General features: G+C 38.0%; 2 protein-coding genes across 4 annotated transcripts; one reads left to right on the forward strand and one right to left on the reverse strand.

Moving 5' to 3' along the window:
- The first annotated feature begins 229 nt into the window (after nt 1-229).
- Nucleotides 230-872, forward strand: LOC132173321 (uncharacterized). Its single transcript, XM_059584783.2, has 2 exons — nt 230-682; nt 813-872. Exons 1-2 carry the CDS (start codon nt 230-232, stop codon nt 870-872), a joined length of 513 nt encoding a protein of 170 aa, XP_059440766.1.
- Nucleotides 873-1681: 809 nt separating this feature from the next.
- Nucleotides 1682-10799, reverse strand: SWEET2 (Nodulin MtN3 family protein). Of its 3 annotated transcripts, XM_059586686.2 has the most exons (8): nt 10416-10799; nt 8527-10170; nt 3720-3756; nt 3377-3593; nt 3106-3264; nt 2898-3017; nt 2608-2743; nt 1682-1843 (listed from the first exon to the last, which is right to left on the reverse strand). In XM_059586686.2, the coding sequence occupies exons 2-7, from the start codon at nt 8600-8602 to the stop codon at nt 2630-2632; spliced, it is 723 nt and encodes a 240-aa protein (XP_059442669.2). In that variant the 5' UTR covers nt 8603-10170; nt 10416-10799; the 3' UTR covers nt 1682-1843; nt 2608-2629. The 3 variants fall into 3 exon arrangements, with proteins under 3 accessions (XP_059442669.2, XP_088370719.1, XP_059442670.2); XM_088514593.1 differs by lacking the exon at nt 1682-1843 and having other exon boundaries at nt 2325-2743; XM_059586687.2 differs by lacking the exons at nt 1682-1843; nt 8527-10170 and having other exon boundaries at nt 2325-2743; nt 10416-10797.
- Between the last annotated feature and the right edge of the window lie 5088 nt (nt 10800-15887).

Raw genomic sequence — 15887 nt, forward strand, 5'->3', positions numbered from 1 at the left:
CTAGAATTCCCCGTGAGTAGCTTTCATGAGCTTCCAACGGTGAGATTCCAACGGCCAAAACACATAAGGCCGGCAAATGTGTATCCCCGGGTGGTGGAGGCCCAAATAGCGGTGGACCTCACGTGATTCTCACCAACCCAACACTTTCATGCATATCTAATTATTTACCAAATCTTTCAAATATATACATCGAACATCACTTTGGTCACATAAAATAAGCTAGCTGGGCATGGAAGCTTTATGGAATTTAGAGGACAAACTGAGGCTTTCAACCCAAAAAGCACTCATCCTGTTGGTTTGTGCTTCATTTGCTGTCATTGCTCTTTGTACTGCAACAGTACTGAAGAAAAAGGGTAGACGAAGGCAACTTCCATGCCATGACATGGCCGCCAGAGACGACTCGATGAGAAGTTGTGGTTGGGTTTCAATAAAGAAGGTTTTGATGTGTTCGATGAGGTGGAGTAGAGCAAACAAGTGGGAGGGAGAAAGAATTGGAGAGAGGCCAACGCCGCTACTTGGCTTGGAAGGTTGGGAAAGCCATAATTCGGTGTCACCGGTGTGGCAAAGGCCGATACTCATGGGGGACAAGTGTGAGCTTCCAAGGTTCAGCGGGCTTATCCTGTATGACGAACGAGGCCGGCTGCTTAGTGAGTCCCAAAAGGAAGAAAATACTACTCGCCAGGTAATTAACTAACCATACATGCTAGTGTTTCTTAATTGATTGTTACATTCAGTAAAATACAAGTTAGATGAGGCCTTAATTTTGGAGGGATTTCATGCAAATTCTTAATGTAGTTTCTGCTTTTGTGTAGGTAGAAACAGCAGCTGTTGTGAGAACTACTCTGAGGGATTTGCTGGAATCTTATTTATGAGATTTTTCTTTGTTCCAAAGTAGATGTAACAAAAAGGAGTGAAAATCAAGTCTATCAAGTCAGTGTGACCCGGGTTTTATCCACACACTTTTCACAAGCAATTTTCATAAGAGAAATGCCATATGTACTCCTAAGTGCACTCTCTAACGTAGCACTGAAAATCACCATTAAATTTTGTCTAATGGTGCTTTTCACTATCACATCAAGGAGTGTACACTTACAAATGCAGTAGCATTTCTCTTTTTGTAGTAGTTAGATGCATCATCTGCCAAAAGTATCCTGTTTCGCAGTCATAAGCTAAAAGGTGCATTTTTTTTTTAGTAAGGGCCACAAACATAAAACACTGTATCTTTGCAGTTCTGAACCCCCAGAACACAAACATAACTACAAGCAGCTAGAGAGAGAGAGAGAGAGAGAGAGAGAGATTAGTAATTTGTAATATCCATTTCAGAAGAAAAAACAAAAAAAACAAAAACACTAGACAAACAGTGCCGGAAAATGATGGTAGTTATAATAAGTCTCACCAAGGAACTAATGGGGAAATGCTTCCCTTTCCTTTTATAGATATTTTTCTGCCTCTTCTTTTCCCTCAGTAGGAGGGATTGAAATGCCTGTTTAATGCTAATAAGCATGACCCATAACCTAAGTGGGAATACATCCAAAGTGGAAGAAAATCGACTCATGATATCTGGATACTACTGGTAAATTAGTGAGAAGTCATAGCTAAAATATAACAGAATTTTTGTTGAACAAGAATGCAAATGACACAAATCAAACAAGGCAAATAAGGAGTTGAAGGTTTCATCAACTTTTACTTTATTCCTCTGCACAATATGTTTTTATTGATGCACTGGATGTTTTAAACATCCATAGATTCAAAAAATTTACCTATTTATCATCTAGGTCTTGATGCACAAATTACAGCTGGTTAAAGCTCGGCCAGTTTTAAGGAATAAAACAGCAGTCATTGCCTGGTAACACCAATCAACAATTCGAGTGAAAACAGGTATACTCAATAAAAAATTACTCAGCACTTAGTTGAGGAAGGAAAGGTGAAAAACAGCAGCAATGTATATATTGATTGTATACACAACAAGAAAAATCAACTGATTAACATGTAAGACAGAATATTCAAATTCTACCAGTAATAGAAATCAAAATGCAAATGGATCTTCCAAAGCCCAGAAAAGAATTTCAAGATTAAAGTCAACCAGATTAAAGAATTTGATTTTTAAAATCCTCCTTAATTTTTTATATAAAGTTGCATGCACTTACAGATGCCCATACATACAATGACGAAGAGAGTGAAAGGAGGGAGTAAGGAGGTTGAACAGCTGAAGACATGGTTTCAAGTATCAAGTTGAAACCTTTTGCCATTCTTTTACTTCGAGCAGTTTTCCTTCTAATTTTACATACAAAAACAGTATTGGAATTTACCTATAACCACAAAAGAAAAGACAAATCCCATGAATGTAATTATTGGATCGCCAAAAAATTAATTTACAATCACATTTGTGTAGAGAAAGTCTAGCCGCTGCTGTTCTCCATGTGGAGCAAGAGGAGCATAACACCCAATTATTTAGACAATAAATTTGATGAATCTGAAAGATCAGACTCGTCCACACAATGAACGAGTAGAGCAGGGCCTCCCACCACAGGACAACCCCAGAAAATGAATCCTCCCACATTATAAAAACAAGAAGCTAATCAGTCAACCAAAAACAAGCATCTATACCTTTGCTTGTCAGCATCAATAATCATTCATATGGCACTATGAAAGGTTCACTGGAGTCTTCGCTTGATGTATTGTTATAGTAGAAGTACAAAATCAATTGTACAATCCCCAAAATGGTTCCTATGCCATTTGGGACCTGAAATTCAAATGAAAAGGAAATATTTATGTGGGAAAACACAAATGAACAGACATAATAAACTGAACCTGTAGATTATTGGTATCAAAGAAATTACAAAATAAAATAATAGAGAGAGAGAGAGAGAGCAAACAATGTGCTGAGGGAAACTTACAGAGATGAAGGGATCATAATTAAGTAGTCCATATATGAAGAAACATGAGCTCATTAGGAAGGTGGAAAGGGAGAGATAAAATGGCATAAATTCAACACTCTTTGTACGGATCACCAAATTCTGAAAGATATACCAAGACACATAGAAAAAGTCATTAAAAATTAAGCATTTACAGCAAAATATATGCAAATGCCTGAGATAAACTTACAATTATAAACAATGGAGAAGCAAACATTGATATGAGAGAAGCACCACTCAGAAACCCAACAAAGACCCGGCGCATACTAGCGTCAGTTATTTGCAAGCTCCCAGCCACTATGATTGCACATAGCCCCAAAACCGCCAGCAACAATCCAAGCATTCTAAACTGCGAGCAACATTTAAGAGGAAAAGTTAATGACAACTTAGAATTACACAAAAGGCTTTCAGGAATTTCATCACAGTAACAAGTGCATGTATATTTTTAAATACTAAACAACCTTTTTCACTTTATCGGCAAATACTATGAAGAGTGTTATGTAGATCAACTGAAAGACAGCACCAACCGAATTGACACTCAGAACCAATACATTGTCAGAAGATATCAAGGGTGTGCCATACCACATGCAGAGCAAGCAATTCAAAAGAGCATATATATATGGCAACCCTGAGAACTGTTCCGTTGACTGGTTTCTGAGAATTCTCCTAAAAGTGGCTCTGAAAATTTAAGGGGGGAAAAACAAAAGAAACTGGTTAGGGATGAAATAATATACTCTATATACTCCTGTTTCTCCTTTTTAAAAGTTGTTATAAAACAGGAGGAAATTCGGGAGTGAAACTTACATAGGGGACACAAACAGCCCAAAAGCAAAGAAGTTCCCTGCATTAAACAAGTATGCATATTAACATGACATAAATACTAATCCTCAAATTCCTGGTTTCTTATGAAAAGAACAACACATGAATTTAACTAATATAATTCAATCTTTTATCACCCTCTGAAATGTTGACCTTAATTGCATCCTTGAGAGTCCCAAAGTTTATACAAGAATAATAGGATATCTGTTTGCTTTTTCTGAAATGCGTCACTTCCCTCATTCGCAAATTCTTTTGTGGATATTCTAAAATTTTCCAATCTAATTATTTTTTTTCAATTGCTTTGACATCAAGCAAGCCCCAGAAGTGCTAATTTTCTTTCAGAGTTTCTAAACATGATTCCCCTCAAACTTACCAACCGTGAGAGATATCATTTAAAACCCAATGTTTGGGAGGTGAAAATATAATAAATTTAGTAAAATAAAAGAAACCTATGTTAACAGTGCTTTTAATAGCCGATAGAAATGGACTAATCCCACATTTCAAAATTCAACTGCTTCATAACTAGAACAAAAAAAAAAATTTTTGAACTGCTAATTATAGATTAAGCAACAGAAACAAGCAGCTACATTTGGCACTGCTACTTTTAGCTCTGAAGTGCTAAACAGATTCTTTTTATCAGCACATCAGAACTACTTCTTACATTTAGAAACAATAACTCAAAACTTCAGGCTCTCAAGATAATGAAAATTAGTCCACAAATCTTTAATGAAACAGTACAAAGATTAGTCATTTTTTGCTTTCAAAAATCGAAAGCTAGATAAGCAATTGGATTAAGCTAATTAAAAAAAAAAATTATGTACACTTTCCAGCAACAATGGGCGACTCTTGATCAATTCTTCAGAAATTATCAAGCTCTTCATTCATCTTTCAACAAAAACCAAGAATCGACGAGTTTCTTACCAAAATGTACTCATGAATATCCTTTTTTTTTTCTTCCAAAAATGACAAATGGATTTTCTTAAAAAGGTTTGAGAAACTCTATCTCAAGGTGATGATAGAGAGTATTTTCATTACAATTTATAGAAGGTGTACAATAGACTATACATGGTAAACATCCCTTGGGTACAATCTTTCCAAAGCAGGGACAATGCGATCAATATCTCTCTGAGATATTTACATGGAAAAAATCACAAAGAGAGGAAGATATCACGTAATCTACATAAGGCATAAAATATCAAATCCTTTTATAAAATCAAGGACCCAATCAAGGAGGTTGTTGACCTTCCTTAGCAGACCAACGTGAGCTGTCCATGATGGAGAGAATTGGTGCCTTATCACTCCCCCTCAAATTGGGTTGGGGGTCAGGCCATAAGCCCAATTTGATTCGCAAATCGGCAAAAGACAACTTGGGCAGCGGCTTTGTAAAAATATCGGCAAGTTGACGGTTGGAGGGAACAAACCGTGTTTCAAGTGCACCAAGAGCTACACGTTCGCGAAAAAGTGATAGTCTATCTCAATGTGCTTAGTCCGTCCATGGAAGACCGGATTAACTGTCATATAGAGGGCACTAAGATTATCATAGAGAAGGACCGGCGGCTTAGGAAGCGAGAGTCCAATATCACAAAGAAGGAATGATAGCCAAGTTAACTCAGCGGTAGCAGATGCCATGGAACGGTACTCAGCCTCTGCACTAGAGCGGGCCATGGTAGATTGCTTCTTAGCACTCCACGAGATGCAATTACTCCAAAGGAAGGTGCAAAACCCAGTCATGGAACGACGAGTAGCTGGACAACCAGCCCAATCAGCATCTGAAAAAGCATAGAGATTAAGGGAACTTGAAAAGAGAATGCGCATACCGAAGTGAGTTGTGCCACTAATATAGTGCAAAATACGTTTTACCAACTTGAAGTGAGCCATTGTGGGAGAGTGCATGAATTGACAAACAAAATTCACACTATATGAAATATCAGGACGGGTGAACGTGAGGTATTGAAGTGCACCAACAAGACTGCGATAGTGAGTCGGATCGGGGCATAACTCATCACTAGTAGGAAGCTTGCGACTGTGGAGGGCCATAGGTGTAGCAAGGGCTTTGCAGCCCTCCAAATGTGCACGGGACAACAAATCCTTGGCATAGCGAGTTTGACAGAGAAACAGACCATGATCAAAACGTCGAACTTCAATGCCTAAAAAATGATGTAAGAAACCCAAATCCTTAATAGCAAATTCATGACCAAGGTGAGTGATTAGCCATTGGATATGAGCGGGCTTGTTGCCTGTGACAATCATATCATCAACATAGAGGAGCAATATTAGGATGCCAAAAAAGGAGTGATGGATGAACAGACTCGGGTCAGCAGTACTGGAGAAGAACCCGAGACTTAGAAGAAACGTACTGAGCCTATCAAACCATGCACGCGGTGCTTGTTTGAGTCCGTAAAGAGCTTGATTGAGCTTGCAAACGTGCAAGGGATGATGAGGATCTTCAAAGCCCGGAGGTTGCTGCATTTACACGGGTTCAGACAAAAATCCATGAAGAAAGGCGTTCTTCACATCCAACTGGCGAATATCCCATCCCTGAACTATAGCAACAATGAGGATTAACCGAATACTTCCAGGTTTGATAACCGGTGAAAAGGTTTCGAAAAAATCGATGCCATCAACTTGATTGAATCCCTTTGCGACAAGCCGAGCTTTCAAGCGTTCAAGAGACCCATCAGACCGAAGCTTTGCCTTATAGACCCATTTGCTATCCACAATGTTCATACTTGGTTGTTGAGGTACGAGATCCCAGGTGTAATTGGCAGAAAGAGCTTCAAGCTCATCATGCATGGCAGCCTTCCAACCAGGATGGCGTAAGGCAGATTTGACAGTGCGTGGTTCAGTGGGCAGAGCAGGGGAGATGCGAGCGGCATGAAAGTCAAGGTACTCGGGGTTAGGCCGAGTAATCCCATGTTTGGATCTAGTCTGCATAGAATGAAGGTTGGGGAGATCATTAGTAGGTGGGGACAAAGGCGCAGGAGAGGTACCTGGGACTGTATGATCGGTAGCAGATGTAGAAACTTCTGAGGAAGAGGAATCCTCTGCAGTTGGTTGGGTCTTGTCAATGAGAGATGTAGAGGGAGCCATATCATTAGAAGGGCTAGGACTGAGGGTGGGTTCACACGTGTTTGTGTGGGCTGGCTCACCTAAAGTAGGTTGTGAGCTGTCCACATCTAGAGACGGGTCCATAGCATCACAAGAGCCATGACTGGGGCTATCAAAAACATCAAAATTGGGGTTGGCCACATTTAGAGCATTGTTCAAGTCATCATATGAACCATGGCTGGTGTTGGGCCCCCAAATGGGTGTATGGGCTGGTACATGACTGGTGTTGGGCCCACAAATGGGTGTATGGGCTGGTACATGGCTGGTGCTGGGCCCACTGTGGAGGGCTGATATACCCACATCAGATTGCAAATTGTCCATATCAAAAGAGGATTGAGGGGCTGTGTCTGGAGAAATAGTGTCTATGGGGGAATTTCACTAGCTGGAGTTGGTGAAGTCACCCAATCACTAAAGGTGCAAAGCTCCCCTTGAATGGGAGCATCATCATAGAGACAACTGGGCTTCGTAAAGGCTAGTACCTTCTCATCAAAAACAACGTGGCGTGAGATATAGATCCGGCAAGTAGTAGGATAGAGACACTTGTAGCCTTTGTGTTTGGTGCTATAGCCAACAAAAACACAAGGCAATGATTTTGGAGAAAGTTTGTCATGCCGATAATCACCAAGGTATGGGAAGCATTTATAGCCGAATACCCGAAATGTTGAGTAGTCTGGATGTTTCCCAAAGAGCCGGAAGAAAGGAGAATCCATGCCAAGATGAGGTGAGGGCAATCTGTTAATTAGGAATGCGGCAGTAGAGAAGCATTCTACCCAAAAAAGTGATGGCAAGCGTGCATGGAACATCATAGTAAGCCCAAGTTCAGTAATATGTCGATGCTTGCGCTTGGCAGTTCCATTTTGTTCGGGAGTTTTTGGGCAAGCAAACTGATGGCGGATGCCAAGGTTGACCAAGTAACTTGCAAGGCTACCATCATTAAATTCCCCACCTTTATAACTTTGAAAGATTCGAATTTTAGCATCAAACTGACATGTAACAAATTTATGAAAATGAACAAAGCATTCAAAGAAATCAGATTTGCGGTGCATAGGATAGAACCATGAAAATCTAGAGTAGTCATCAATAAACACAGCATAGAACCGAAATTGTTCTTTTGATCTCACGGGAGCAGGACCCCACATATCACAATGCACTTTATCAAATGGTGATGTTATTGATTCATCAACAAATAGAAAGGGTAGTCTATAGGACTTTCCCATTTGACAACTAGTATAGATCTCGGATGTTTTATTTTTGGAGTCAAAAGAGATAAGTTTCCTATGCCGCAAATGATCAACAATCCGCTGTTGGGGATGTCCAAGTCGCTGATGCCAACCTTCGCCATTTATTCTCCTAAACCAATGTGAAAAGAAAACTGTTGAGCCTCCATCAAGAGCATACAGACCACCACGTCTACTGCCCGTACCTACTATTTTGTTGGTTGTCCTGCCCTTAATCACAAATCCACCCCCATCAAATTCAAAGAGAAGGGGATAATCAGATGTAAGCTTACTAACAGATAATAAATCTTTCTTAATATCTGGAACAAGTAAGACATTCTTTAATTTAAGAGATGAGGAACCAGAACCGATGGTAGCTTGCCCAATATGGGTAATAGGAAGACTATCTCCATTTCCAACCATTATTCCATCTATGCCATGATAGGGAGTAAGAGAGTGTAAATTACCTGGATCACCCGTAATGTGGTCTGTAGCACCAGTGTCAGGAAACCAGGTGGAGTCTTGAGTATCGGCAAGCTTCATGGCTGCAAGTGCTTGAAGAATATCATTTGGGGTGAAGGCATGATTGAAGCGGTTGAAGCAGGTGAGGGCTGTGTGGTTTCGCTTGTTGCAGATCTGACAAGTGGGTTGTTTTTTTTTTTTTTTTTTTTTTTTGACATGTCCACACAAGAGGAGAGAGGGGGATTCGAACTAGTGACCTCCGCTTCATTAGGCGTAGTTCTAGCCGATTGAACTACCTCTTGGGGACGACAAGTGGGTTGTTCTTCTTTATTGTTGCCTGGGTGCGCAACAGATGAGGGATTCTTGGCCACATATGTAGAGTTGGAATTTTGAGATTTTGACCCAAAAAATTGGCCTTGTGTAAAGCCTTTTCCTTTTGAATTAAAGTGGGTGGGACCCATCCTTTTCTTACCTTTATAATTGTTGGTGTGAGTATGTTGACCCACAAAAGCCATTTGATTGGTAGAAGCATTGGCATCATCTAGCTTGAACCTTTCAGTATGTGCTTCCAAAAGAATAAGAACTTCTTCACAAGGAGGAATTGGTGGCCTGAGCATGGTGGTAGTGAACATCTCATACCCCTTGCCAAGGCCACTAAGTAGCCAAAAGGTCTTCTTGTGATCTGGGACTGATTTCCCAATTGCAGCAAGATCATCACACACGGTTTTAAACCGTTGTAGATAGTCTTGCAGTGGAGCGGATCCACGTTGAATTGTGGTGAGCCGCTTCTTGAGTTCAAGGCGACGATCATTTGAGACTCAGGCAAAAGCATGCACCAATGCATTCCAAACTTCTACCTAGGTGTCGAGTCCCACTACAATGCCAAGAGCATCTTCAGATAGCGTAGCAATCAGCCATCCTTTGACCAAGCGATCAGTCCGACGCCATTGAAGAAATGTCGGATTTGGATTTTGGGTATCCGACGCCTCTGGCATTTTTGGATCTTGTGTATCCGATGTTAGGTACCTGGAAGGTGCCTTTGTCTCACCTATGATAAATCCTTGTAAGTCATAGCTTTCAAGAATATTGAGCATTTGGGTTTTCCATCTCAAAAAATTGGTGGCATTGAGGCGGAGTGACACAAAATTAGCGACATTTTGTGTCACTGGGTAAGGGTATGGTTCAGTTGTGGTGGAAGATTTGGCGGTGGGCGACATTTTTGGAAAGAAAAGAAAGAAGCTGTATATGGAGTTGATATTGTTGCAGGGAAAGAGGGGAAGTGTATACTCTCTATCTCACCAAGAGCTCTGATACCATAAAAAGGTTTGAGAAACTCTATCTCAAGGTGATGATAGAGAGTATTTTCATTACAATTTATAGAAGGTGTACAATAGACTATACATGGTAAACATCCCTTGGGTACAATCTTTCCAAACCAGGGATAATGCGATCCATATCTCTCTGAGATATTTACATGGAAAAAATCACAAAGAGAGGAAGATATCACGTAATCTACATAAGGCATAAAATATCAAATCATTTTATAAAATCAAGGACCCAATCAAGGAGGTTGTTGACCTTCCTTAGCAGACCAACGTGAGCTGTCCATGATGGAGAGAATTGGTGCCTTATCATTTCTTTGGTTTAAGCTAGCATGCAATAAAAATTAAGACTAGAAGCAATTAGAACAAGAGCCAAATACGTTTCTTAAAATAATGGACTCATGGGAATTCGCAATTCCAAAAATGATGACTTGGTCTTCCTTCATATAATCAATAAACGCCAAAAACAATGGTCTTTCTTTGTTTGAAGCCAAAAACTAAACCCCCAATCAAGAATTCAGCTAGTTATCACAATGAAAAACCCAGAAATTCAGAGAGAGAGAATAGTTTACCGGCGACTCCAGCTGCATCCTTGCAGATTACAAGAACAGTAGACGAAACTAAAAGAATCATCAAAAAGCCTTCAACACCAACTCTGTCAATGCAAAGCAGCAACCAAACCAAAGCACCAAATCACAAAAACCCAAACCTTATATCGCAATCACGCTCCCACCCCACCTTTCAAATCCCCTCTCCTTCTCGCCTATAAGAAAATCAGAGCTCTTTCTCTCTCCACAACCATGTCTGTCTCTGTTCTGACAATACTTTATTTTCGTCAACATCATGTCCGCCCACAAAACCCAACAAAACATGGAATAATTGGGCTTCTAATTTTATTCGCCATGTGTAAAATTTGCTATTTTCATATAGGGTGAAGTAAAATAGCACGCCAGCGTGCTCTTTCATATATATATATATATATATATGGACAGTCTGTGTTCAGACAAAAGGAGCTAAGCTGGCACGATGGGGATGGGTGACGATGTACTTTAAAATAGAGAGATTAAAGATAGGTTGGCATTCTCAGCCATTCATACTACCCCTATTATTATTACCTAAAACCGAATCATCATCATCGCTCTGTTTCAAGAAAAAATCTGAACAATTCGATCGTGATTCTTCATGAGAGAAGTGTTGTATCGCTTCAAGGCAAAAACAAAAATAAACAATTATTGAATGTACATTGAATCTTCTTGTGCCCAATATTTTTGAGGCAATCATGGTAAACTCTTTGGAGAAAATATCTTAAAAACAAACAATATAGTAATTATTTCTTTTTTTTTTTAATTTTTATTTTACAAAATCAAATCTGATTCATTTTCACATGATTTTATTTTATTGAGGCTAATGGTTTCATTATTATTATTATTTTAGAAAGGCTAATTGTTTCATTAGTACCTTGGGGCATGACATCATCAATTTCAAAATAATATTCATTTTGATTAAAATAATACAAAATTCTGGCATAGGACCTATCTAGGGTCGTCAAATCACCCCTAAAGTAATGAGAATGGTTTGGCTACCCAAAAAGGCAAAAAAAAAAAAAAAAGTTTTTGATTGTTAGCCTTGGGATGGCAAGCTGAGGATAGGGATGTAAATGCGAGTACAGTTAGTGGTTATTAGCAAAAACTACTAATCGTAACGGCCTTAGCGGTTAATAAATTTTACTAACCGCCGTTGAAACGGCGGTTAGTAAAACATGTAACCATATGCTATAACCACTTTTTCAAAATTGAGCCTTTTTTTTGTTTTTTTTTTTTTTTTTGCTTTTGCTTTTTGGGCTTTCTCAAGTTTTAAGTTTTGGGCTTTTTTTTTTTTTTTTTTTTGGATCATTGTAGCATTTTTTACCCTCATTTGTTTTTTGGTGTCCTCCATCTATTAAAGTGTTATTAAATAGGTAATTTTTGCATTGCATTAAGAAACATGTTGCCCCAAATTAAACTAAGAAAATCCTATCATGGCATGTAAAATTTGTTTGTGTCAAATACTCACCTAAATTAATAGGCAAATACTTGGAACATTTTATTCGCAAGTGTACAAGATCAAACGATAGTATAGTTTAGCAAATACAAGATCATCTCACGAGGATTGTTGATTTTATTAAGAATTAATTTTCCAAATTAAAAGATCAGAATTATCACAGATTTGCAATGTTGAAAAAGATAAAGATAATAAAAAGGTTAGAGTTTTGATATCCACCACTAATCTAACTAATTAAGAAAATACTAGGCCAATGTTCCAATTATGTGGTATAATTAATGCTTGTCAACCTAAGGGCATGGTATCTACACCTTAAGCTATTGATCTCCCTAAGCAATGAATTAGGCATAGTATCTACTCTAATTCTTTTCTTCCCTAAAGGATTTAGCATGGTATCTATTAAGTTGTTCTATAGGGACACATAATTTTATGGAGATCAACAAACACATGAGTTATAAGGCATGGTATCTACTCCTAGTTCTCATGTTAATTAAGCCAAGAACCCATGATGAGTTTCTTTTGTCACTTTATTAAGCCCAAGATTCGGTTATCTAAATTGACTTAACTAACAAATTCATATCATAAAATATGAGGAATGCAATCATATAGACATAATCAATTAAAATAAACCATAATATGATTGAAACAAAGGCATTAGTATTAAACTTAAAAAGATATGATTAGGGCTTCAATCTAGCCCTAACAAAGAGTTTAGTTACACATAATGAAACTAAAAAGAAAAGGGAAAGAAGAAACCGGAAATCGCTTCTTGAAGTAGCCTCCTATTTCTCTCTCCGAAATTATATCTCTTTCTAAGAAGCTTAGAGGACCTAGAAGCCTTAGAAAACCTAATAAAATCGGAAGATAGCCTCCTAGTCCAAGTAGGACTTCTAAAACCTAAGTTAACTTGGAGAAAAGGTCTTTCCTCATCTGGGCCACGCGAGTGTGCTCGATCCTAAGGTTGTGCACTCGAGTGCAAGACTGTGCTCGATCCGTTCTCTTCTGCGCTTGAGCGCAGATGCAGTCGAGCCTGCTTCTGGTATGATCGATCCTAGCTCCAGCTTTTCCTAAAATTGGCCTTTTATGCTTGAAACTTCCAAAAGTGCTTCATTTTCCTTCAAACACCTAAAACTGACAAAAACACAAAAAGGAAGAAAAAAAACACACACACACACACACACACAAAATAACACCAAAAAAAAAAAAAAAAAAGCAACAAAAAAAACCACAAAATAGCACAACTAAGAGATTAACTTAGCCCTCATCACACCCTTAAACTTATATATTGCTAATCCCTTAGCAATACGAAACTAAAAAAAAAAAAAAAAAAACAAAAACTACTCTATCTCCATTGTCATAGGAAACATGATTGCATTTAGCATATGCAACAAGCCTTTTAAACCCCTAGGCATCCCTAGTAGGACGAGTTAAGTCTCGTGAAGGTTAAATAGAGATGCTACCTGCAAACATTCATGCATAGTTCATGTCATTCTCAAAATTAAAGTATCACTCAAAATTAGGATTTTCAGTCATTAGGAAGTTTAAAAAGATAAACCTCATCTTCACAATAAATTAGAATTTAAAAAGTCTAGCTACATACAAAGGACAGGCAAGGGCATCACAAGCTCAAAACAGTGTAAAGTGAACTGTTGTGAGTTTAAATGTACTCGCAAGCACACGAGTCGTTTGCAACATAGTGTGTGCAAGTGAGAGGCCGAATCCAAAGGGAATTGCATTGTGAAAATCAATTTCTATCTAAACTAATCCTATTTTAACCTAGTTCCAAATTTTGTGTGATTTTGTCGTGCAAAAATATAAATTAAATGAAAACTGATTGTAAATCAAATGAATAAAAACACTAAGGTTTCAGAATTCACTTCGCCAAATCTAAACAACATATCCTCGTATTTGCTCATACAACCGAAAAATTATAAAGCTCTATGTGTTGTTCGATGTTTTTTAAAAATATAGATTAAATCATTCAATGAATCCACCCATTTAACAAATCACAATGAATATCCAATTGAAATCAAATCATCCAATGTATCTATTTGATTCATGAATCACAATGGATATCCAATTTCAATTGAATGATTCGATGTATTTATCGGATGAAACACATCGAATATCCAACATTTAACACATAACAATCATAACATTCAATTAAGAGAGATCAATCTACTAATTGAACTGAAATACAACAACACTTTTATTCAAAATCGAAATTGTACGAACAAATAACGAGAACATAATTTTTTATCAATGACGAAGCTTCATCTTCAACCTTAGTTGAAGGTTTTAGCCTCTCATGACTAAAAGCAACATAATCAAATCAATTGAAAACATTAAAATGAATAACTTACAAAGATAAACGCCCTCAGAGCCCAAGAACGACAAAAGGTCGAAAAAATGCTCTAAACGACGCCTCCAAACATGTGTTTACAAAAGAAAAGAATGTTATAAATACTAAAAACCTAGGGTTTCAGCGCTGCCAAGTTAGCCCGGTTGCGCTCGATTGCACACTAGTTGCGCTCAAGCGTACTTGGGCGTGCTTCAGGGCTCTTGCGGCGCAACACATGGGCGCTGCGTGTTTGGTTCTGGGCAAGGGTAAGCTCGTGCGCTATTGTCCATGCTCGAGCGCAGATGTGCTCAAGCATAAGGCTGCTGTGCTTGAGCGCAAATGCGCTCAAGCGCCAATGTGGTTCGCTCGATCCTAGCTCTAGAAGCGCTTTTCTTCAACTTCTTTGCATTTTCTACATTAAAACCGTAGTTTTCCCTTAGCAACTTGCAAAACACCAAAACTAACCAAAACATCATAAAATAATAAAGCTAAAGGCTTAGCAAATGTAAATTAAGGGGTCCAAATATGCAACATTTGATACTTATCAAATACCCCCAAACTTACATTTTACTAGTCCCTTAGTAAAACAAAATAAAAAATACATCAAAACATGAAACATAAGTCCGCTGTCGTTGAAGAGACGATTGCATTTAGTGTATGCAACAAGCCTTTTAAACCCCTAGGCATCCCTATAGAACGAGTGAAGTTTCGTGAGGGTTTAACAGCAATGATACCCTCAAACATGAACTTCCACACAAACACATGGTTCTTACATTATAATTAGGTTTAACACAATGAACATCACAATCACATCATCAAGACATCCAAAAATCATTCAACTCATAGATGAAAATTTGAGACAACACATGCTCCAATAAATGCAAAGTGAGTAACACATACAATCATGAGGTTTCAATTTTTTCCAAAGTTTGGTGTACCTCAAAATTCATAGGAATTCATTCAAATGAAAACAACCAAGGCTTAAGTCAAGATATGCATTTTTTGTTTTTTTGTTTTTTTTTTTTTTTTTGTGTAGGTTGTGCAATGTTTGGCTCCCTTAAGCTTTCTAATTGAGGAATGTTGGGCCAGTGACTCCTAAATCAGATGGTTTTAGGGCACTAGATGTAGAAACATCCTAAGGGCTTAATTACTGAAGTCAAAAAGACTACGAAATTAAACTAGACATACAATCAACCAAATTGAATTTCTCATTTTTTTACGCGAACACTCAATGCTTAGTGAGGCAAGAAGTCCAGTTACTCAATGAGAAGCTCAAATTGATTTTTTTTTTTTTTTTTTAAATCTATTTTCAAGCCAAGGTATCATCAACAATTCATCCTACAAATCTCAAAATACATCCTAATCAATTCAAATCTGATACCTCATAGACTCTATGCTAATGTGCTTGTGATGATCAATTCAGACATGCGAAGTCTCTCTAATCCAACAAATGAGTAAAAAAAAACATATATTTTTAATGACATGTTGTGTTCAAGATGTTAAACAATCCAATTGATGAATGCCAAATATTTCATATTTGGACCCCTTAATTTACATTTGCTAAGCCTTTAATTTTATTATTTTATGATGTTTTAGTTAGTTTTGGTGTTTTAGTGTTTTGTAGGTTGTTAAATGAAAACTGCGCCTTTAAAGGAAAAATCCA

Source organism: Corylus avellana, chromosome 3 (assembly GCF_965113065.1).
Source record: "Corylus avellana chromosome 3, dhCorAvel1.hap1.2, whole genome shotgun sequence".
Classification (NCBI taxonomy): domain Eukaryota; kingdom Viridiplantae; phylum Streptophyta; class Magnoliopsida; order Fagales; family Betulaceae; genus Corylus; species Corylus avellana.

What these genes read in the sequence shown, in the direction of transcription:
- LOC132173321 (XM_059584783.2), top strand. Translation starts at nt 230, where the DNA reads ATGGAAGCTTTATGGAATTTAGAGGACAAACTGAGGCTTTCAACCCAA. An exon ending in AAGAAAATACTACTCGCCAG is followed by an intron (nt 683 to 812) that starts GTAATTAACTAA and finishes GCTTTTGTGTAG; the next exon opens with GTAGAAACAGCAGCTGTTGT.
- SWEET2 (XM_059586686.2), bottom strand. Translation starts at nt 8,602, where the DNA reads ATGAAGCTTGCCGATACTCAAGACTCCACCTGGTTTCCTGACACTGGT. An exon ending in GGGCTGTTTGTGTCCCCTAT is followed by an intron (nt 3,594 to 3,719) that starts GTAAGTTTCACT and finishes TTAAATTTTCAG; the next exon opens with AGCCACTTTTAGGAGAATTC. An exon ending in TTGCCGATAAAGTGAAAAAG is followed by an intron (nt 3,265 to 3,376) that starts GTTGTTTAGTAT and finishes TGTTGCTCGCAG; the next exon opens with TTTAGAATGCTTGGATTGTT.